This window comes from Globicephala melas, chromosome 13 (genome assembly GCF_963455315.2).
Source record: "Globicephala melas chromosome 13, mGloMel1.2, whole genome shotgun sequence".
NCBI lineage: Eukaryota > Metazoa > Chordata > Mammalia > Artiodactyla > Delphinidae > Globicephala > Globicephala melas.
In genome coordinates, this window is record NC_083326.1 from 67,336,668 (window position 1) to 67,360,059 (window position 23,392).

At 53.8% G+C, this 23,392-nt stretch overlaps 1 protein-coding gene across 1 annotated transcript in view; it reads left to right on the forward strand.

The window, feature by feature from the left end:
• Positions 1 to 23,392, forward strand: part of ZMAT5 (zinc finger matrin-type 5) — a 25,535-nt gene continuing 2,143 nt past the window's right edge. The window contains exons 1-5 of the mRNA XM_030860760.3: positions 1 to 84; positions 11,196 to 11,350; positions 16,233 to 16,295; positions 18,319 to 18,399; positions 19,656 to 19,767. Coding sequence (XP_030716620.1) covers positions 11,224 to 11,350; positions 16,233 to 16,295; positions 18,319 to 18,399; positions 19,656 to 19,767 — 383 coding nt within the window. The 5' untranslated portion in view covers positions 1 to 84; positions 11,196 to 11,223. The remainder of the gene's footprint in view (positions 85 to 11,195; positions 11,351 to 16,232; positions 16,296 to 18,318; positions 18,400 to 19,655; positions 19,768 to 23,392) is intronic.

Sequence of the window (23,392 nt, forward strand, 5' to 3'; positions counted from 1 at the left end):
GAAGGACTACAAATCCCAGTAAGCAGTTCGTGGCGTGAGGGCGCAGGAGGAGGAGCTCAGAGCCGTTGGGCCCCGCGGAGCCAGGTACCTTCTTTGGCGGGATGTCGAGGGCGAGTGTCCTTACCCCCACGGGAGGGCTTGGGCTCTTCCATCTAAGTCCGCGAGCCCCGCGGCGGGCCACACTATTAAACGGAATGCGGAGTGGATAGGGGAGCGAGGCCTGGGTGCCCGGTCCCAGGCTTGTCCCCCGTCCTGTCTCTGTCAGCCCCAAGTCCAGGGCTAGAGTTGGAGCCTGTGGAACAAGTCGGGTCCTGGGGACTGAATCCCTCTGCCCAGCCTCAGGGGAAGTGGCGATTCTGCCCATGCTTCATGTTACCCTCATCCCTGGGTTTCGCAGCTGGCAATCCTGGCTTGGAAGGCAGGAGACCTAGATCCACTCATTCCTTCTTGGGAATAGAAATAGCAAGGACTTTGGAGGACTAGGGCCGTCCAGCACATGTTTTCTAAGTGCCTCTGGGCCTTGCGCTGGGGACCCAGCGGTGAACAAGTCCCTGCCTTCATGGAGCGCCCATTCTACTGTGTATGGGTAGATGGGAAGGTGCAGTAATGACAAGTAATGCTTTGAAGAGCTGAAGAAAGGTTGATTGGGGAGGGGGTGGTGGTGGTAATATTTTAGACAAGGTGGGCCCCAGGGCGACACTTAACCCTAGACCTGAGTGAATGGTAGCCGTTCAAACAGGAAAACATTGGTGCAAAGGCCTTGAGGCTGTTCTATCCTGGGGTGTTTGAGGGGGGAAAAAGTAGAGTGGACTATGAAGTAGGCTCAGGTCAGCTCATATCTGGCCTTGTAACCCGTGGTAAAAAGTCTTAGTTTTTTCTAATTGCACTAGGAAGCCAATGAAGGGTTTTCAGCTGCGGTGTGACATGATCTAATTTACATTTTAATGTCATCATTTCTGGCTGCTCTGGAGAACAGACTGAAGAGGGGAAGTTGCTGTGGTGGGTCAATTGAGGCAGGGTGGTAATTTAGATTAGGGTGTGGATTAGAGTAGTGATCAGATTTGGGATGTATTTTTGGAGGTGGGACAAACAGAACAAGCTGACAGATGCATGTAAGGGCTTACAGGAAAGTGGACTCAAGAATGGCATCAAAGTTTTGACCTCAGCAACTTAAAATCAACAGGATGATCTTAAGTTCTGTTTGGCCACGTTAAGTTTGAGCTGCCCCTTAGGCATCAAATGGAGGGTCCAGAGGCTAATTGGGATTTGGATCTGGAGTTCAGAGGAGAGGCCTGAGCCAGAGATAAAAGTCATTGGTGTACGTGTGGCATTGAAAACCAGGGACTGGATTCGAGACCTGGATCTGCCTCTGACTTGTAAAAGCAACAGTAATGCCTTGTTTGGGGACTGGTAGGAAAAACGTGAAATGCTCTATATCCACCATGCAGTTATTTCCTATTTGCAAAGCGTCCTGGTAGCCCTTTCGGGCAGGAAGTTGTGAAGCTTCTGGGAAAGAATACTTATATCTTGCTGATAACTTCCCAGATGAGGAGTTCAGAGGAGGGAGGAATTATTTTAGGTGAGATGGGTAGGGAAGACCACAGGGAGTTAAGGTGGGACTTGTTTTATTTTTTTGCCTTTTTAGTTCATTCTCATTTTGGAGCAACAATTTTTTAAAAATCTAATTTTCTTTAGGCCATCGATTTCAACTTAGAAATTATTATTCTTTACATAAATCTAGAAAAATTAGAAAAATGACCTTAACTTTCCCTTTGATTAATGTTTGAACTCAACTTGAACAAACTAAATTCCTTTAAACATTCAGCCCTATCTTCAGCTCAGTTACATTCCCTTACACGTTTAAGTCCACTTATACATTTAATATATTTGATTTTCTTTTTAAGTACTTCAGATATATAACCTAACAAGCATAATTTCCCCAGAATACTTAAACAGTTACTAGAAAATCTAATAAATTAACCTTATAAATGTAATAAATTTTAATACTTTTCAATACTTTTAACAAACTTAGTCAAATTCTGTTTTGTCAACTTGTTCTCAGTCGGGGGATTCAAAAAATACAGGCTCCATCTCTGACAAGAAATTAGGATATGGCGGGCACCCTTAGTAGCTTTTATAGCACCTCAGTGATTTTAACGTGCAGCCAGTGTTTCCAACCATTGCTGACCCCTCAACTTAGAATCACAAGTTTCATATAAATTACTGACAGATACTTTATCAATTACCTAACTACATATTTTAACTTTTATATTTTAAACTGGAATCACAGTGCTTTTCTGTTATATACTCAACATGTCAAATTCTTTTCAATGTGATACTTTTAAGCACCAGGTAGACACTGATTATTAATAATCTTAGGACAGGAACATTAGTACAATAATTGATTTAGTCTACTACCTCTGTTTTCAATTTTAAGCTTTCCTGGAGTGTGACAGGACGCTTAGCCAGTAAGAAAACACTTTTATCCACTCTAACAAATTGTGCTTAGCATTCTCATCAAGTCAGGGTTACCATTTCAGCTTACTGAGGTGGTTCATAGTCCGACCAGTTTCTGACTGGGACACAGATTTGTGGGCTGTGTCTACCCAGAGTGACTGCCTTCAGCAAAGGCTGCCTTTGGGATGCAGGGGATGAAGAGGTCAATGAACAGTGGAAGCTCAGTTCTCCAGACTTTTATTTCTTGGGGGTACCTACTGGGGGTGGCTAGAGTCCCTGGTTAAAATGCAAATTTCTGAGCCCCTCTCCAGATCTGCTGAGCCAGAATTCCTGAGAATCTGATTCAGGAGACTTCATTTTTAATAAGCTCCTCACCAGGAGCAATGGAAAATTTTGAGGAGTTGTTTTGAGAGGGTTGATCTGATGCTGCCAAGGGTGGGCTGAACTAAGGAGGCTGGTCCAGATGTGAAGGGGTGAGACCTGACTTGGGCAGTGGTAACAGAGAGTCACATGGTATTTGGAGCCCAGACTTGGTGGTGGGGAGAGAAGGGAAAGGCAGAGGTGTTTATATGAGTCAGGGTATATGGTTCAAGAGCTTCTTTCAGACTATTTTTGCCTTTCCAATTTGGAAACTCTGGCCTCTTGGGACCTCTAACTATCTGGTGAGAAACTGTCTCCATCCTGAAGCTCCTGGAGCCCAGATTTGGGTTCAGCTGACCTTAACTGGGCCAGGTCCACTTGGAATCAGGGCTTGTCCTATCAACCGTCAGCCTGGACTGAGGAAAATGTTTACGCTAGATCCCTTTCAACACCACCCCCGGCCGGTTCATCCAGGTGAACCGGGTCACTGGAACCATCCATGGCAGCCTCCTAAGGAAGAAGGAATAGGGTTTATCCCTGCCTGACAAATTTCCCACTTTTTTGAAGGGAATTTTTGGGGAAAATTTTAAAACTATACACGCCAAAAGTAGAAACTTAGAAAAACACAAAATGAAAAAAAAAAATCCCGCACATCGTAATTTTATTCTCTAGACATAACTACAGTAAATATTTTGTGTCTTCTCCAGTCTTTGTATGTGTGTCTGTGTGTATATGTGTGTGTTGAGGAGGGAAGTTCTTTCTCCTTAAAAAAGTGGTATCATGTTGTACATACTGTTGTGACAATGAGTCATTTTTCATTTACAATATGGAATGAACATTTTGTCCCTGTAGGGAATTGTTCCCTTTGACTGATTCTTCTTTAACTGAAGTATAGTTGATGTATTACTTTGACTTGATTTTTTTTTTTTTTTTTTTTTTGCGGTACGCGGGCCTCTCACTGTTGTGGCCTCTCCCATTGTGGAGCACAGGCTCCGGACGCGCAGGCTCAGCGGCCATTGCTCACGGGTCCAGCCGCTCCGCGGCATGTGGGATCCTCCCGGACCGGGGCACGAACCCGTGTCCCCTGCATCGGCAGGCGGACTCTCAACCACTGCGCCACCAGGGAAACCCTGACTTGATTTTTAATGGCACCATTGAATAGGTTGGCTTACACCCTACTCTTGCTCCTTGCCAGTTGTGGGCTCCCTCTACCCAAAGTTATTTTTAGGGTAAAATGAGGATGGTAGGCTTTGTGCATCATCATTGAACCCCTTCCCCCTCTCTACACAGGACCCTGAGCGGTCTGCCTGGCATGTGGTGAGCAATGGATAACTGTCAGCTCTTTTTACTCTTGGACATTTGGAGTTTGGTTTCAGGACAAGCTACATTGCAGTGCTCACCTTGGTACCTAGATCTTCGAGATGATCTCTGATCATTTCCTTGGAGGAAGTCCCTGTTGGATGCAGGCGCCCCTCTTTGGGACCCCCGGCACAGAGCTTGTTACCTATGACTGTTACTGGGGGCACATCTGTCGGCTACCCATCCCCAGCACATACTCAGCTCACGTTCTCGTGAGAGCATGGACTCTGTGTCATGAAGCGTGAACCCCAGTCTGGCATAGAGGAAGTGCTCAGTGTGTTTGGCTGGTGAATGAATGACTGAAAAGGGAATCATAGAACTTTAGGGTTGTGCATATGCAAGTGGGAGGGGGGCCCTCCTTTGACTTGACTCAGGAGAGTTTTGCATTGTGGGGCACTTTGTACCTGTGGCCATCACAAATTATAAAGTGATTTAGCTTTTCCATTCATTTATTTCACTGTATTAGTTAGCTGTTGCTGCATAACAAATTACCCTAGAATTTAGTGACTTACCACAACAAACATTATCTGATACGGTTTCCGATGGTTGGGAATTTGGGAGTGGCGTAGCTGGGTGGTTCTGGCTCAGAGTCTCCCACAAGGTTGCTGTCAAGCTGTCAGCCAGGGCTGCCCTCCTCTGAAGGCTTGACTGGGGCTGGACGGTCTGCTTCCAAGCCCACTCACTTGGCTGTTAGCAGGAGGTCTCAATTCCTTGCCATGTGGGCCTCCCTACTGGGCTGCTCACAGTATGGTAGCTGGCTTCCCCCCAGAACAAGTGATCAGAGAAAGGGAGACACCAGGATGGAAGCCATGTTGTCTTATAACCTGATCTTGGGGGTGACATACCATCCCTCGGCTCTCTTCTCTTAGTCACAGAGACCAACCCTGATATGCTTTGGAACGGGAGACCAAAGTGCAGACACCAGGAGGTGGGGTCATTGGGTGCCACAGAGGCTGGCTGCCACGTCCACAGATGTGCATTAAGCAGCACTGGCTTGCCAGACACTCTGCCAAGCACCTAGCATGCATGATTCAATCCTCACAGTACTCCTGTGAAAAGTATTATTACCCCCGACTTCCAGATGAGGCTCAGGGGTAGGTAGTTTGATGAGAGTATCACAGCCCGCGAGTGGCAGGGTTGGGATTCAGGCCTGGGTGGATGGCTATACAGTAAGGGCTGACTTGTGTGGCCTGTGTGACTTCAGGCAAACTCCCTCCTTCTCTGTTCCTCAGTCTGTTATCTCCCCCCTTAGACCAGCATTTCTCCAAGTATGGTCTGTGGGCTCTGCATCAGGGCCTCCTTAGACCCTACCCCTGTCCCAGACCTGCTGAGTTAAGAAATCTCTGTGGGTGGAGTCCCCACTGCCTTATATTGCTGAGAGTGGATGATATACTTTACTTTAAGAAGTGAACACGTTTATAAAGCAGAAACTAACACACCATTGTAAAGCAATTATACTCCAATAAAGATGTAAAAAAAAAAAGTGAACACGTGAATAAGGTCAGGATGAGAAAGCTTCGTGGTTGCTACAAAACCCTGGGACATCTGAGGGAGACCCTTAACATATCAGGGCTCCTATCAGGGGAGACATCTGGATCTTCTTGGCACTTTTGTTGGAGCTGGGTCCTGAGCAGGCAGTCTGCAGACCACCTGCAGGGGCCGGGTCCGATGCCGCCAACTCCAGATGGCGGGCATATGTGGCGCTGGGACATTGCCATGCTCCTAGTGGGCGTGCAGTAAAGCCGTCCTCTGGCTGCGGTTTGCTGTTCACCTGGGGTCTGGTGGTGCCATAATTAGAAGAAATGACAGGTAAGCTCGAGGGCAGCATGTGGTGAGCACAAGTCCTGTATAATTACAGCATGCATCCCAGCCCCTGGCCACGGCCGAGCTGTTGACTGATTTTAGCCTTGTGCCAAAGCCAGCTCTGTACCTGAGACGCACGTGATGAAAGCAACCAAGAATATCAGTGAAGCACAGATGTCTGCCTTGAGCCAGCCTCACGGTGGAGCGGTGGGGTGGGGAGAGAATGGGTCCCGGGTCAGCCAGGCCCCAGTGTGAATGCTGGCTCCGGTGTGCCTTGGCACGCCTGGTGAGGGCTCCACAGGAGGTGCACGGGGGCCCTCAGCACCACTGGCCCACCCGCAGCACTCAGGTTGATGAGAAATCTTCCTTATCAGTGTCTCTCCCGGTCGTGGCTTTGAGCAAAATAGGAGTGAGAGTTTCTGAACCTGTTTCCTCATCTGCGAAGTGGATGCCTTGATATCTACTCCGAGGGTCTGTGAGGATTAAATAAGAGAATGCCTAGCATACAGGAGTCAAATCTGATTCTCCTTTCTTCCTTCTTCCACCCCACAGCGTCTCAACTCGTTGGTCATCTTTTCCTTGAGCCCGGAGGCCTGCAGTCAGGTGCCGTGGGCTCACCAGGTGTGGTCTAAGTCGGTAGTGGGGGCCCTGCTGGAGACAGAAGCCCTGCAGGGAGGGTGGGGGTGGCAGAGACCTGCTTTTGGGGGCCTTACATGTCTCTCTTCTCATCCCCGTCCTTGTCCCCGGATTCAGGCTTGTGGAGAAGAGGGTCGGTGAGTAAAGGGCGGGAGGCCTTGGGCTCCACAGGTGGCTCCCTCGCTTATTCCACCAGCAGTTATGCATTTGATCCTCTCTTCCGGGTGGTGCAGTTGGACAGACAGAACCCTCTGCCCTCGTGGAGCCTGTATTCTAGTGGGGAGGCAGCTCTTGTGACAGTAAATCAGTGTGTGAGACGAGCTATGGAAAACAGCAGGTGGTGAGGGGGCAGACGTGTTTGCTGCTGTGACTTTGGCTGCAATTTTAAATCAACTGGTCAGGACGCGCTGGGGGTAGGAGGGGAGTGAGCCTCCCAGGGGATGATGGCAACAGCAGTAACGGCCCCCATTCTCTGTGGTGGTAAATTCACAGCAGCGGCGGGGTCCCTGTTTTATAGCTAAGGACAGACTCTGGGAGATGAAATAACTTCCTAGTGGTGGAGCTAGAATTTGAACCCAGGCCTGTGTGACCTCAGAGGGTGGTCCCACTAGCATTGCCCTCTGCCCCGTGCCCATGAGGAGCCACCCTGTCACCTGGCGAAGCTCCAGGGAGCCAGCAGATGCTGTCGCCACCGTGGACCTGGTCTCTGGGAGTGGGTGGGTGGCACTGCCTGTGTTCCTGGTGAGGGAGTCGGGCCGGATGGTCCTGTGTTCCGGACAGGACCTCGCTCACACACTGCAGAGCGCGCCAGCCTCAGAGGACGAGGATGAATCACAGCAGAGAGGGCCAGCTTAGTCAGCACCCCATGCTGGTGTCTGGGTGCCGTAGAGACGTCCGGCTGTCCCCATTCCCCTTTCCCTGACCTCCCACTCAGGGCTGCCAAGTGCGGTGGTGCAGGTTGTGCCTTGTGCAAGGACGCCTGGCTACGAGGTGAGGCAGAGTGAAATACACTCTGCTTGCCAAGTTGTGTGTCTGGCCCGGTGCTGTGTCTGTCCAGAGGATTCTGCAGCCGCATCTTTTGTTAATGTGCGCCGGGGCACTGGAGCGGGAGAGAGTTGGGTCAGGAGCTCTAGAACTTCACACCTGGACGATGCCTGGGTGAGGTCACCCTGCTGGAGGCCAGCTCCTAACCAGGGACAGGGCCTCTGCCTCCATGGGGTCAGGCCTGTGAAGGAGGCAGGAAGTGCTGGCCCCTCTAAAGCCGCTCTGCTCCCTTGACACCGTTCCTGGGCATTGGGGGCTCTGCAGAGCTGCTGTGCAGGCAGAGGTCTTAGCCTGCCAAAGGGGCTGAGGTTCAGTCCCACCCCTGCCTTGTGCTGTGTGCTTTGGACAACTCAGTTCCCTTTACTGGCCTCACTTGCCTCATCTGTAATATGGAATAGCTGACCACAGAGGTCACTTGGGCACTGATATCCTGTTCCTTGTTCTGAGTCTCAGTTTTCTGAAATACAGGCTTTTGGAGGCTAATAATAATGATGGTGATGATGGCCAATGTTTCTGGAGGGCCTCCTGTGGGCCAGGCTCTGTGCTAAGTGACACACGTGTGTGTGTGTGCCCGGTCTAGCTGTCTGCGTCCCACTTCACATGTGGGGAAACCGAGGCCTAGAGAGGGCAAGAGCCACATCCTCACCTGGCAGAGCTGGGACTAGACACAAAGTCCATTGACCCGTCCTGGACGGCTGAGCACTTCCCCTGTGCCAGATGAGGGGTGGCCAGGGTGGGCAGAGGGAGGCACGGGTGGGCAGCGCTGCCACGATGGCCCTCAGCTGAGGCTGGTGTGCCCCCCATGGTTTGTGCATGTGAGAGAGAGGGGAAAACACAAATACACACGCTCACACAGGCACACACAGCCCAGCCCCGAGGGGCTCATCATTTGAATCGGTGTTGCTGGGCAGGTTGGGAGAGGGGCATGCGATCTTCATTTCCTGGTGGTTTGGTTGGAGACCTGCTTTGCCCTTCCTGGAAGTGTGATCTGGGGCACCTCACAGCACCTCTCTGGGCCTCAGTTTCCTCAATCGTAAATGAGGTTGTAATACATACCTCTTGGGGTTTAAAGGGGCCACATGGTCCTGGGGGTGTAGTGAGTAAAGGAAAGCTGTCATCAGTATGATTTGTTAGGAGGCGACTTTCATAAGTGATTAGGAGTGTGGGCTCTAGAGCCATCCTGCCTGTGTCCTAAGTCCAGCTCGGCTGCTTTCTAGCAGCATGATCTTGGCTAAGTCACTTCACTTCTTGGAGCCTCAGTTCCCTCATCTGAAACCTCACAGGTTGTCCTGAGGATTAAGTGAGATGATGGATTATAAAGCTTTTAGCCCAGTGCTGGCACATAGTAGGTGCTTAGTGCATCAAATATTACATAACATTTATTGTACACTTGCTTAATGCCAGACATTATTAGTGTCATTTGTATTGCTGTTACTCTTTTATTAATAATTCATTTGGATTCAAACTTCTGTGTGCTGCTCCCTAAGCAATCAGCCAACCCGTTGGACCCACCGCCCCATATTCCTACAGTGAAAGTAGAGGCCTGGAGAGGTCCAGGGTCACACAGCTAGCTTCCCAGTGCCCTGTGTGGTTTTGCCTAGCTAAGTCTGCCGCAGAGCCACTGTTCCTTATCAGTCTCCTGGAGGAACGCCCCTCCCACTGGCCCTCCCGTCCCCTCTCCTTTATGCTCCAGAGCCAGTGGCTCCTCTGAGCTTCAGCCTTCATGAATGGCTTAGTTAAGCACTCGGCCGTTAAACGTTCATCTCTTACAATTTCAGTCCAATTCCTATAAGTTTATTGGCAAGACGGGGTGTATTAGAGCTGCCAAATTTAATATATCAAGTCCGCGTGTCTGGGATGCGGTTTCTCAGCAGTAATGGGAGAAGAGAGGTTTTATACGTTTTCATTTTGAATGACTGTTCGTGATCCCATTACAGCCCTTGACTTAATGGCTGCTGTCTGCCGCAGGAGCGGCTTCCTCCATCCCTCGCCTGGCTGCCTGGACTGTCCAGGGGCTTATTTGTCTCTGTGTCTCTCCCCGTTCTCTTCTTCCCAACACGTATTCCCCCATCTCTCTGCCCTGTGGGTCAGGTCTCAGCTTTAACTTTACTTGCCAGATTCTGGGAGTCTGGGGCTTTTGCCGCTGGCCTGGGCTGCTACCTCGTGACCTTGGGGAAGTCACTTTTCTTCCTCCTCTTGGCCTCAGGAACCTGCTCTGGGAAATGAGGGGTCAGACTATAGGACTTGAAAGATGAGAGGCTATTCTGGGCTCAGCCTTTGCAGATCCCACCTGGTGGCCCTGAGTGAACCCATTTGTCCTCTGACACCAAACGGGGACCCAAGGGCTGGCCTTGAGTCATGGCTGCAGATCTCCTGGGTCAGGAGTGGCAGCTGTGGTCACCAGGACTGAGGGGTCTTAAGTGTCTGAAGACCCTGAAACGTTCTCATTTCCCTCTGTGATTGCCACCTAAGTGCTTAGCTGGTCTCCTTGGGAAGCTGTGTGCATTTCTGCCTGAGCCCTCTGGCTTCTCTAAGCCTTAAGCTGGCTGTGGAAGGGAGGACACCAGCAGCGGGATTTTAGGGCACCTGGGTTTGCCTTCTGCTTACCAGCTGTGTGACCTTGGGCAAATCGCTTCCTCTCTGTGAACCCCAGTTGTCCCATAAGGAAAATGGGAATTAACTCATTGTTGAATAACAAATATTTGGTTGCCTACTCTGTACCGTGCACCACTTTGGGGGCTGGGGCTTTGTAAATTTTATGTAGAAAAATAAAGTGTGAGTGTCCTAAAAACAACAACAAAAACACAAAAATATCCCAGCCCACATGGATTTATATTCCTGTTGAAGGAAAGAAAAATATAATAAACATAACAAGTAACTTATTACTTCAAAGGTGATAAAAGTGAAGCAGGGAATGGAGAAAGCTAGGTGGAGGGTTCTGCAATTTTAAATAAAGTGGTCATGGGAGATTACTGAGAAGGTAGTATTTGAGCAAAGATCGAAGGAGTCAAGTGAGCAAGCGGGGCAGGTATGCGGGGGGAGCATCCCGGCAGAGGGAACAGCAGGTGCAAACAGCAGGAAGTGGGCGTGTGCCTGGCATGTGCCTGGCGCGTGTGAGGAGCAGAGAGGGGGGCTGTGCGGCCAGCATGGAGGAACAGGAGAGGGGACGTCAGAGGTGGTGGGGGGTGCTGTCCAGAGTGGGTGAGGTGGTGGTTCTCCAGCCTGGCTGCAGACAAGAATTCCCTGGGGCGCATTAAAACATGCTGATGCCCAGGCCTCACCCACTGTGTTTCTGCTTTAACCGACCTGGGGTGGAAGCTGGGTGTCAGAACTGTTAAAAGACCCCTCTGGAATGAGGCCTCTCAGGCCATAAGCATCTGCCCGGGTAGCCCCTCATGGGCTGTTGCGGAGTTCATACGAGCTGGTGTGGGTAAGTAGAGCCTTCCTGACGTGGCGCAGGCCTGGCCCCCGGGCGTGCTCAGGCAGGGTGGTGGCATTTCCTCTGTGCTCTGACCCAGCGCCCTGCGACTTCCCAGGCAGCAGCAGCACCTGGTGGGGGTGACCATGGGGAAGCGTTACTTCTGCGACTACTGCGACCGCTCCTTCCAGGACAACCTCCACAACCGCAAGAAGCACCTGAACGGGCTGCAGCACCTCAAGGCCAAGAAGCTCTGGTACGACATGTTCCGAGGTGGGTGTTGCCGGCCTGGCGGCCGGGCTGATGAAGCCCTATTCTCCAGTCTTTCTTATCATCAGACAGGGAAACGCTGCGGGCCAGCTGGGCTCTTTGAGGAGCAAAAGAGAGGAGGCCTGGGTTGCTGGCCCCTGGGGCAGATGGGCCCTCAGAAGGGCAGGTGGAAGGCGAGCTCCTTTCCCTGCAATCCTGACTGAGGGCTCCGTTCTCTGACGCCTTGCCAGGCTCTGGGGACACTGTGGCCACGAACAAGGCCTCTCTAAGGAGCTAATGTCTGGGCCCACAGCTGAAAGGTAGGGAAAAGCCAGTGCTCCATCCTGGGTAGAGGGCAAATTGCCAGCTGCTCTCGGAGCCAAAGAGAGGATGAGAAGGAGCATGGTAAGGACCAAGGCTGGCCACAGGGCCGGGGCCAGATCGTGCAGGCCTGCAGAGGCCACGGTAAGGGGGATGGGCAGAGGGCAGCCTTTGAAGGGCTGTGGGCAATAGCCACCACGACCGGAGCTACGTTTGATGGCGATGGCCGACTGCTGCCTGAGCAGGGGGCGCAGTAAATGGCTGTCGAATGACTGAGCTGCTTCTGGGAAAGGCTTATGAGGCAAAGGAATTAAGGCCATAAGCACCTGGCACAGGGCCTGGCACCCAGGAGCATTGGCTGGAGGGGAGCTGCTGCTGCTCTGCTGTCTTTAGCCACACTGAGCCGTAGTGAGAGAGGCGCCAGGAGCTGGACAAATGGAGGGGGACTGTGGCAGTGGGGTGGGGTGACCAGGAGCTCCTGGAATGAGCCGGGGCAGGGCCGGTGCTCCATGAGCTGGGGAGCAGGATTCCAGGACAGGGCCCAGAGGCTGGAAGGAAGGAGCTGAGTCCCAGCAGCTCAGAAGGGGAGACAGAGAGTTCCCTGGTCTGTGACTCAGATTCAGATCACTCACATTTTATTGAGTGCCTGCTGTATGCCAGGTGCCTTCCATGGTCTGTCATTTGCTTTTCTCAGTAACTCTGTAAGGCAGCAGATCTAAACCCTTTGAGTTAGGATCACCTAGAGACCTTAAAATAAAAAACACTGATCCCCTGACCCCCATCCGCAGAGGCAGGTTTGGGTGAGGGAGGGTGGCCAAGCCACTCAGCAGACCAGGCGTGGCTATGGTTGCAAGGGGCTGGGAGTGGGGGCAGAGGGGAATTCAGGGGCGGAGGGGTCTCCCAGGTGCCTCAGAGGCCTCTGAACCTGGTGTCAGGCAGAGGCTCCCTGTACCCCAAATCCAGTAGGGGCTGCGATCTGGTGTGGTGCTAGGCCTCAAGGTTATCCTGGTGTTTGTTCCTAGTCCCAGACTTTCAGCCAAGAACCCTGGCCCCGTGGGTACAGGTTGATTGGAAGAGGGCTATAGAAAAGATGAAACAGTGGGTGCCACGAGCCCCTTCTCAGGGTTCCCAGCATTCGCTCACATCCCCAGCCATATCCAGTCCTTAAAACAGCACTTCGAGGGAAGCTGGGCAGGCCAGGGAGCCCCACTTACAGGTGGTGACTTAGAAATCCAGAGCAGTGCATCACCTCACCCTGGTCCCCAAGCTGACATATGAGCTCTTTCCCCTTCCTTGGGAGGCTTCCCCAGGGCTCCAGCTCACCTGCACAACCACACAGCACAGTCTCTGCAAGGGCATAGGGTACCCTGCCTCAGCTAGGACTCGAGACCTGCTCTGCTCCCGGCTTCATGGCCTTGAACAAGTCCCTTAACCCTCAGAGGGCTGATGATCCATCTGCCTTGGTCAGGACAGGCATGGGCCCTGGAGCTGGGCTGCCTGATGTCAGTCCCAACGTATCTGCCTTGGTCAGGACAGGCATGGGCCCTGGAGCCGGGCTGCCTGATGTCAGTCCCAACGTATCTGCCTTGGTCAGGACAGGCATGGGCCCTGGAGCTGGGCTGCCTGATGTCAGTCCCAACGTGTCACTCACTAGCACTGTAGCCCTAACTTTGCCACGTGTAAAACAGCTGTAATAGCCATACCCCCCCTCCCAGGATGTGACGGGGCTCAGTAATCTCCTGATGACTGTATGGCACGTAAAGACTTACTAAGTAAGAACGATGCTTATGGGTCCACAAAAGGATTGGCCTTGTACCCTTTATCTCATGGCTCATGCATTCGGCCAACACTTGGTGAGCGCTTAGCGTGTCCTTGGCTCCCAGAGAGGCTCTGAAGACTTAAAGGTGAATAAAACAGGGCCCCTCTCCTGTGTAACCTCACACCCCATTACAACAGTGTGTTCTGGGTGGAACCCCTGTCCCACCCAGGCCTCCAAGCCCTGCTGACCTGTCCCTCCAAGCTCCAGCCACACTGACCACCACAAGTACTGTCCCCTCTGCAGGCATGGCTTTCCTGCTGTCCTCCCCACCCCAGACAGTCCTCCAGGACGCCCTCTCCAACTCCTGGGCCAGGTCAGGTCATTTGGCTGCGTGCTGGCTGTTTACCCCGTTTATATCCACATGGATTAGTGTGACTATTGGAGTGGAAGGAAGGACCAGGTCTGACTTGTTCTCCACTAAATCCTCATCCTGGCGCAGCGCCTGGCACACAGGACGCGCTCAGTAAATGTTTGTTAGATGAATATCTCAATGAACAAGCAAACAAACCCAGGGCAGCAGGGCAGCTGTTGATTTGGGGAGCTGAAGCGAGAAGGACCAATAGGGTCAGATCATGAGGAGCCTTGAACGCCAGGCGGAGGAGCAGGGCCTGTGGCTGGGGGTTCTCAATCCTGGGTGCACTTCAGAATCACTAAGGAGCTTTTAGCAATTCTCATGCCCTCCCCTTAGATGAATTACAACAGAACCTGAGAAAGATGGGCTTGGGCTGTGTATACTTTAAAAGCTGCCTAGTGATTCGCCGTGTGGCTGGAGTTGAGAACCACCAGCCAGATGCTGGGCAGCCTGGAACTCTTCTCCCATACTGAGTTACCCCACCAGGGCCCCTTGTCTAAGACTCAGACTCAGCCCCATTTCCAGTTTAGCTGTCCTACCCCAGTGGGGCCCTGGGCAATGTCCACACGCCCTCCACCAGCCCTCCTCCCCAGGGAAAGCCTCTGGCACCAGCTGGGTGGGCTGAGTCTGACAAGTCCAGTGCTGACCCTCTCCCCACGCTGCTGGCCCACCCACGCTCCTGCAGGCCGCCCCGGGAGTAAGTCCTCTGATAGCTAACTCTCGACCCCAGCAGGCCAGCCCTGAGGAAGTGAGGAGCCTCCCTCAGAGTCGGCTACTCACCAGCCACCAGGAAATCAGCAACCACACAGGAAAGGGTGGGGGCTTGAGATGCACAGGCCAGGGTTCAGACCTGGCACTGCCACTTCTTATGTGTGTGCCCCCTTTCCCTGTGTGAACCTCAGTTTTTCCGTCTGCAAAATGGGGATGTTCATGTAAATGGTGGGTTTATGAGGAGGAAATGGAGTCAGAACTGCTCCTGTTTGTTGAGCAGCCACTCCAGAGGCTCTCAGCCCTGGCTGCACATTAGCATCACCCGGGGACCATGATGCTGAAGCCGTTCCCAGCCCCACTTTCCCACAATTCTAATGTGGGACCTCCTCTGCCCTGTGCTCTCTCCATCTGTTATCTTATTAAATGTTGACAGCAGCCCTACCAGGTGAGAATTTTCCTCCCATTTTACATATGGGGAAACTGAGACTTAGAGTTCATCTACCAGTCAGGGCTCGTTAATGAGGAGCCCACCTAACCCCTCACTCCATTTGGACGTGGCCTGGAGAGTATTCGATTGGAAATGCTTGTTACCTGCTCCAGCTGGAAAGTCTGACTTGAGGGCTAAGTAGGAATTTAGTGGTGAGGTCTCCATCTTGGAGTAACCAGCAGAGATGTGTTTGACTTCCGAATAAATTTAGGAAAGAAACAAGAAAGTGTAACAGAAAATCTAAACAAAGAAGAGCAGAGGACCCAGGGGGCTCTTAGAGTGAAGGTCAGAAACACCAGGGGAACTATTTTGACTCGGTGACTTTGGAATCCAGTGAAAAGCAATAGCTAACACCATGAAATGAAGCATAGAAGTCAGAAGTCAGGTGGGATAAGGCTTCCAACAGCCATTAGACTTCTGAGGTGGAGGTCATGGTGACATTTGGTGGATGTGGTCCTGTGTACCTGGACTCAGTAGCCCATGGTCTTTCCTTTACCCCAGCAGCCTCTAGAAAAGGCAGCAGATGGACGGGGAAAGTGCACAGCTCAGACCTGGCCTCTCCTTCCTCCAGGGCGACATGAGGGCCTCTGAGTCAGGGCACCTTCCTCACTTGTCTCACTCACTTACAGATTTTGACTGATTGATTCCTTGCCCACCAAGGAGCATACAAGATTTAAACTGTACCTATATGATGAAAGTAAAAGTAGGAAAAATCGGAGGAAACCGGGGTTAAGGTTCATATCCAGAAAGATTGCCAGGAAGTCCTGTTGAGGCCAGTGGCTAGTGTGAGAGGGGAACAGAGGGAGGTGGGGTACAGCCTTGGCCATGGAGCAATGCCTGGGCCCTGGGGTTTACTGGTGGGCTTTTTAGGTTTTTATTTTGAAATAATTAGAGAGTCTCAGGAAGTTGCAAAGACAGTACAGAGAAGTCTTCTTCTGGTACCAAGACTTCAAAAAAAAACACTTCCCAATATGATCTACTGTGCAAAGTTGAGAGTCTCTGACCTCAAACCTGGCCCTGGCCTTTGGCTGGGTCTAGGTGGGGTGGGTGGGGCTGAGGTCACCTGAAGCTCGGATCCCTCTGCCCAGCATCCCTACCTGTGGTCATCCCCTCTTACACTCCTCCGTGGATGAGGACCTCTTTCCTTCCCTGATCTCAGTGGTAGGAAGTGCCTGTGTGCAGCTAAAGTCTGAACCCAGATCCTCTCTCCTCGCAGATGCAGCTGCCATCTTGCTGGATGAGCAGAACAAGCGGCCCTGCAGGAAGTTTCTACTGACAGGTAAAGTGTTCTACTCCGTTCAGGTCCCCCTAGGGACCAGCGTGCCCTGTCTGGTCTGCTTGGACTTCTGCACAGCCTCCCCCCACCCTCCCGCCTGAGCCCGCTTTGTGGCCTTGGTGTGTCAGCTGACTTGACACAGTCAACAGGGGCCTTCCCAGGGGTTGTGCCTTATGACATCCAGGGCTTGGTCCTCAGCTCTTCAGACCTAGAATGTGATTTTATCAGCTTACCCAGAACAAGCAAGGGCTGGGAGATTGTAAGTAAATCCAGGAGATACTAATAGGTGTAATAGACTGGCTGATTAAGTTAGCCTGGGAGCCTGACCTCCACTGTGCCCGACCTCCACTGTGCCCTCCCTCCCAGCAGGCAGGGCTGGAGACAGGAACAGGCCTGACAATGCCGAGAAGCTTCAGGGTTAGAACAAAGGACGCTGGGTGTTGATTTCACTGCTCAGTACGCAGCTAATAAAGATGCATATAGTTCAAAGAGACAAAAACCTCAGTAAGTGAAGGAGCCAAAGGCAGATGAAAATAAGGGTAGGAAAAATAAGACAAGGCCAGAAGAATGCTTAGTCTCCTCCATGCTTGCCTTGAGGTCCTGTATACTCTAAGGGTTTGGCCTTGAGTTTCCTAGCAGCCAAGGCAAAGAGGAAAGCCATGATGATTAACATGGTGTAAAAGGGAGCTTAGCACCAAGGAGAGGTACTGCTGTTGGCCTAGGAGAGCGGGGTGAATGGCTGTGCTCCCCTCAGGAGACCATGCTGCCCCTAGAATGGGCACCAGGCCTGCGAATCAGGGGCTGCCATTCCCCATGGGCTGCACCTTGATGTGAACACGCTGCTGGTAGGCAAGGCTGTCTTAGGACACCTCTAGTCTCCTATTATTATGACTTTTTAAATTTATTTATTTATTTATTTTTGGCTGCTTTGGGTCTTTGTTGCTGTGTGCGGGCTTTCTCTAGTTGCGGCGAGCAGGGGCTACTCTTTCATTGTGGTGCGCAGGCTTCTCACTGCAGTGGCTTCTCTTGTTGCGGAGCACAGAGAGGCTCGCGGGCTTCAGTAGTTGTGGCACACGGGCTCTAGAGCACAGGCTCAGTAGTTGTGGTGCACGGGATTAGTTGCTCTGCGGCATGTGGGATCTTCCCAGACCAGGGCTTGAACCCATGTCCCCTGCGTTGGCAGGCGGATTCTTAACCACTGCACCACCAAGGAAGCCCTATTTTTTTTAATAATTTTTATTGGAGTGTAGTTGATTTACAGTGTTGTGTTAGTCCAGGTGTACAGCAAAGTGAATCAGTTACACATATACATATATCCACTCTTTTTTTTTTTTTTTTAGATTCTTTTCCCATATAGGCCATTACAGAGTATTGAGTAGAGTTCCCTGTGCTATACAGCAGGTTCTTATTAGTTATCTATTTTATATATAGTAGTGTGGATATGTCAGTCCCAATCTCCCAATTTATCCCTCCTCCCCCTAGTCTCCTGTTATTTTGAGAAACATTTTGGTCTCCCCAGTTGAGATTTGGAAAGCCAACCTGGACTTTGGTACCTCCTTGACAAAGCTGCCATTAAAGCCTTTCTGGGGCACAGTCCAGCTACTTGTGCTCTCCTCCCCCCCCACCCCCTGCCATGGGCAGGGGGCACCAAGGCGGGGGTGTGAGGAAGCAGAACCCTCTCAGGGACCCACCCATAGTTAGTCGGGGCTACGGGCCAGGGCAAGGGGAGGTAACAGGAGACAAGCCTGCAGAGACTTATGGAACCCAATCATGAAAGGCTTCAGTGGACTTTGGTCCCCGGCCAGGGAAGGGCTGTGAGCAGGGCCTAGTGGACCAGACAGGCCATGCTGGCTGCTCTTATGGCTGGGCCAGAGAGAGTCCAGCTTCTTCCTCAGGGCTGGAGTTGCTACTCCTTAGTCCCTAACACCCTGCCCCTAAAACTCTGGTGGCCCCTCATCAGGCTGCCCTTCAGCTCAATGGTAGGAGTCCATCCCGGGCAGCAAGTGACTCTCTCCTCCTGTTGCAGGCCAGTGCGACTTTGGCTCCAACTGCAGATTTTCCCACATGTCAGAGCGAGACCTGCAGGACCTGAGTATGCAGGTGGAGGGTGCGTTTCACTGGGACCCTGGGCTGGGCAGGGGTGGGTGCTGGGGGGATGTAGGGGAATGCTGCCCTGTGTCTCCCCCCTTCCCCCTCTTCTGTGGCTGCCATGTGGGGTAGGCTGAGGGCTATCCAGGGCATCAGGAACTGCTTTCAAACCACCCCAGGCATGAGTGGGGAAGGAGCCAGGGAGCTCCCATCCATGTGCCTGGCTGGGTTTAAAGTGACACGCATGGCTTCCTGTCCAGGAGTCCCGAGGGTGTGCCTCAGCCCCACCTGGGCCCTGCTAGCCTGGCATTCATTCATGTACACCCACCCTCCCTTCCTCAATCAGGCAATGTGTTTGGAGCCCCTATTCGGCCGCTGGCAGATCCCCCACTGCGCTCTGGGGACAAGGGGATAAAGAGAGCACCTCCCCTGCCCTCAGGATGCTCAGGCCTGGGGACTACAGGGAAGGGCAAGTTCAGCTTCCCTCTGGAAACTGGCATGTCTGCCTTTGGGAAATTCACTTCCTACTGCTCCAATTAGAGATAAGGAAATTCCCACTTAGATGGTCTTTATCGATCTTCGCATGCAGCCCCTCACTGAATGGATGGAGAAACTGAGCCTCATGTGAGCCCCCATCCAGTGCGGCTCCTCTGTCCACGTGGCCTCGGGCAGCCAGCGAGCATCTGGGGTGGCCTGGCCTTCACCCTCATCCACCAATAGGCCTCACTCCCCTCCGACCAGTCAGACCCTGTGGGCAGTGCCCTGCCCTGGGGATCTGATGACAGTGTAGCAGCAGCCCTGCCACAAACACAGGTTTCTAGGAGCTTTCCCAGGGTGGAAGTGAGGCCTTATGGGCCAGGCCAGCGAGTCCTGGTGACAGCTGTATCTCCAGCTCTTCCAGCCATGGTCTCTCAGAGCCTTTGACTCGTGGTGGGAGAGCGCAGGCTTTGCCCTGTTCTGCAGCCCACACTGCCTCCCTGACCCCAGGTTTGGACCCCTCCTGAGGACCAGGCTCTCAACTGTCCTGTGTCCAACTCCAAAAAGCTTGGGAGGCAGCCAGTGTTTTGCCTTCACTTCATGGGGAAGCAGAGTGAGGCCCAGAGGGGCTACCTGGGGAGGTGGCTGCAGGATGGGGACAGGCCAGAGGACCTGCTCCTGGCCTCCCAGCCTGTGCCTACCCCCCCGCCTCTGGAAGGTTCCAGCTGCTTTGTGAGAGTGTGGGGTTCAGATGGGGGTGAGTATGCCCTTCAGTTGCCTGTCTGTCTATCCCCACAGAGGAGAGGTGGGCCAGGGAGTGGCCACTAGACGTCACCGAGCTCCCTGAGGTCCACGTGGAGGACTGGCTGGAGAAGAGAGCCCAGCAGCTGAGCTCGGCCCCAAGCAGCAGGTACAGGCCCTGTGGGTCCACTTCTCCCATGCCCTCCAGTTGCAAGACCCCAGCCAGCTTGCCCTTGTCTCTACGAACTTCCCAGGGACCAGACACAGGTGCCCCCAAAGGACTCCTCAGGTGGGGGCCACATCGGGAGCTCTTGGGTCCCCAAGCCCTGGCCAGAGGCTGAAGGGCACTTGCCTGAAGGTTCCTGGCCTAGGCCTCATCCCCCTGCCTTAGTGGAGTCTGCAGTGGCTGAAGGGGGCAGGTGGCCAAGCCAGCTTGACTCCACATTACCAAGTCCATTGCCAGAGGGAGAGGCCTGACTGTGGTTACTGAGGCCCCAGAAAGCCAGTCACCACACTGTCCCCTCTAGGCCCTGCCAGGTAGGCATGGTTGCTCCGACCCTGCAGAAGGGGAAGTGAGGCTCATGGGATGATGTGACTTGTCCAAGGGCACACAGCTCGGAGCAGGCACAGCTGGGATTGCACAGGCATGTGACAGGCTCTTTGTCATTGTCCCACTGCCTCCTCGAGGAGGGGGCTGGGGTGGGGCTGGCCCAGCTGCTGCCTGGGCCCAGCACTCAGGACGCTCATAAGTGGACAGGGTGCGCTTTACCCCTTGTATGGGGAGCACCCTGGGTCAGGAGCCCACAGGTGTGTGCTGTGTGCCGTCCCAGGTTCTCCTCTTCAAGGTCACAGCCAAGACCAAAGCCAGGGCTCCTGGGGTCTTCTACCAGGTATTGAAAGAGAGAGAAGGAAGGAAAAGGGCTAAAGGATGTGCCTGTGACCTGCCTGACTTGGTAAAGTCACCCCGTGCTGGGCTGCCTCCTTTCCTGTCCTGCACTGGGACCCGGTGGCCTCATGGGATAGCAGCCTGGCTGGGACAGTCTGTGGGAGAGGTGAGGCTTCCCTTGAGGCTCCGCCAGGAGATGAGGGCCAAGCTTCTTGCCTTCTCCGTGCCTCAGTGAGGAGAGCTTGTTAAGCTATTTTAAAATTAACTTGAATTGTTTTTAAATCTGTGCCCAGTTTGTCCTCCGACCTTGAAAATATATAGTACAGTCATGACTCCTGTGTTGGAATGTGACATCCCTTCCGTCTGGTCCTGTCAGAAGTGGTTGTGATCTTGGTAGTGTGGGCACCTCCCTCGGGACTGGTCCAGGGACCCATGTCCTGCACCCCAGCTCGGGGCTGAGGCCACTCAGAGAACTCTGGGGGCTTCCCCGCTCCCCCACTCCCTGGACCCAGCTGCCTCCCTGCTCCGCCACCATGGTTCCTCTGCTGGGAGTGAGCCCCAGAGGCCTGGGCACCCCCTGGGCTTGTGCCGAGGGCTCAGGGAGACCCTGTGGCTGGGCTGAGGGGGCGTGGGGGTGGGTAGAGATGGGTGCCCTGAAGTCCCTTCCTAGGGATAGATGTGTCCCTGTGCTCTCTAAGGCAGCGTGCCTGTGACCATGAGACTCAGAGGACTAGGGCACAAGATGGAGAAACTGAGGCTGAATGACGGGCCCAGAGTCGCAGGAAGAGTGGTGACCACGTGATAATCAGGTGTGTTGGTGCTGTGGTGTGCCCGGCACTCAGCCCCGGCCTTTAGGGGGGTTGGTGCCCCCGGTTTGTAGCTGAGGAATCTCTTCCCCTCCAGGAGGTTGTGACTGCCTTGGTCACACACCTACTACCCTTAGCAGCACTCAGCTGTCACTTGAGAGAGAGCTTAGGTCCCTGCCCTGGCTTTGGACCCTGGGCCACTTCTGTTACCAGGTCTAGGGCTGGCCAAGGGCCAGTGCAGTGGTTGGCCACTGAAGCCGGAAGTCTGCAGTGGTAGTGGCAGTAGCCGGCTGCTGGGATGGCAGTGACTGGAATAGAGCTTGCCGCTGGGGACCACCCTAGGCTGAACCCTATCCCCTGGGCTCCTCTCCCGCTGACCACCCAACCTGGCCCCTTCCAGGGGACCTGCTTTTCCACTTGTTCTCTGTGCCTTTGCACAAGTCCACCTGCCTCCTGAGGGCTTGGGGCCAAAATGAATTACTCTCTGGGCAGAGCAGGCCAGTCCAGCCTTGAGAAAAGGAGGTTGTTAGGAGGGAGGTGACCATTTATCATTGCTTTTGCCATCACAGCCTCGGTCTTCCTCAGCCCTCTCCCCTCAGGTTGGTCTCATGAAAAATGATACCCACCCCCTGCAGCCCACAGGCTTTGGGCTCTGCCCTTGCGTCCCTGGCCCCCACTCCGCGGGGTCAGGGGGGTGGATTGCAGCCAGGAGGCTGCCTCTCTCTGTTCCCTGAGTCTACCATCAAGGCAGCCCTGTGGCAACAGTGCCCTCTCTGCCCTTCACCCACCCTGGCTCTCCTAGACGTCACGGCAGCCCTTCCTGGTCTCCTACCTGCCTCTGCTCCTCCAGTCCATCCTCCACACAACAGCCCCAACCAGCTTCTAGAACACTCCCTGGCCCCGGCCCTGCTGAAACCCTCCTGGGCTTCCTCCCCGTCGGGGGGACCCGGACTCCACAGCCCAGTTTGCAGGGCCCCGGAGAACTTCCCTGCCGCCTCCACGGCCCTTGAGGGTCACCTTCTCACCTCTCCCATCTGGCCTCTTTGTCAGTCCCGCCGGACGCCTGGCAGCTGGTTAGGTGTGGTGGGGCGTTTCTGATTTGCGGGCACCTTGTGCACACTATTTCCTCTGCCTGGAACTGTCCCACCACCACCACGTCTGCCTGGCAAAGTCAGACTCATCCTTCAGGCTTTAGCTGAGACATCTCCCCTTTCTCCCCTTCCACCCCCGGGCCTCCCGCTCACGGCCCTGAGCTCACACTGTCATCAGCCTGGTGCAGACCCAGGACATGTTGGCTGCATGAGAGAGCATTTGGGGGAGCAGGGTCCCGGCCTGCAGGACTATTCCTGAGTATTAGTGCCGTGGGCGCCTCGTGGGGACGGGTCTGGTGGCCCCTCTTCCTCTCTGGGTGTCTGTATCCTCCCCCCAGGACACAGGGCAGAGATGGCTGCCTGGCCCACCTGGGGCCACCCAGACCCGAGGGCTCTGACCTCACAGGCTGAGCGGAACCCTCAAGGTGAGCCAGGCTAACCATCCTTGTAAAGGGGAGATGGAGGCTCAATGGGGCCCCAGCCTGGTGCATTGTCCCACCCCTCACCCCCCCACCCCCCCCACCCACCCCCGTGCCCCAGCAGACTGACCCTGAGGCACCTGCTGGGAGCAGACAGTAGGGGGAGGGAGGGGCCAGCCTCAGGTGAGCAGGCTGATCCCTGCGAGGCCAGTGCTCGCCCCTGCTTTCCACTGTTGGCTCTTCAGGTTGTGACTTTAACCGTCTTAATCTTCCCCTTTGCACCCCTCTCAGGGCTGGTGCTACTGTTCTGGCCCAGGTGCCTCCCTAAGACTCTCTCCTTCTAATTAGGACCATAGCTGGGGACAGGTGAAAGAGAGCTGCCCTGTCCCTGTGACGGGGCAGACAGGCCAAGAGAGAAGCCACGAGCACAGTCCTACGCACCTGTGTCCCCGTCTGCTCTGTGCAGACTGGAGGGGTGTGCTCCAAGGCCTCAGGGCCCGCATGTCTGAGGCCCGGGGAACGCACCCTTCTCCTGGCGGGAGGCCTCAGCTGCCCGGGAGTCTGACCCGTGTCCTAGAGGAAGGGCCTGAGG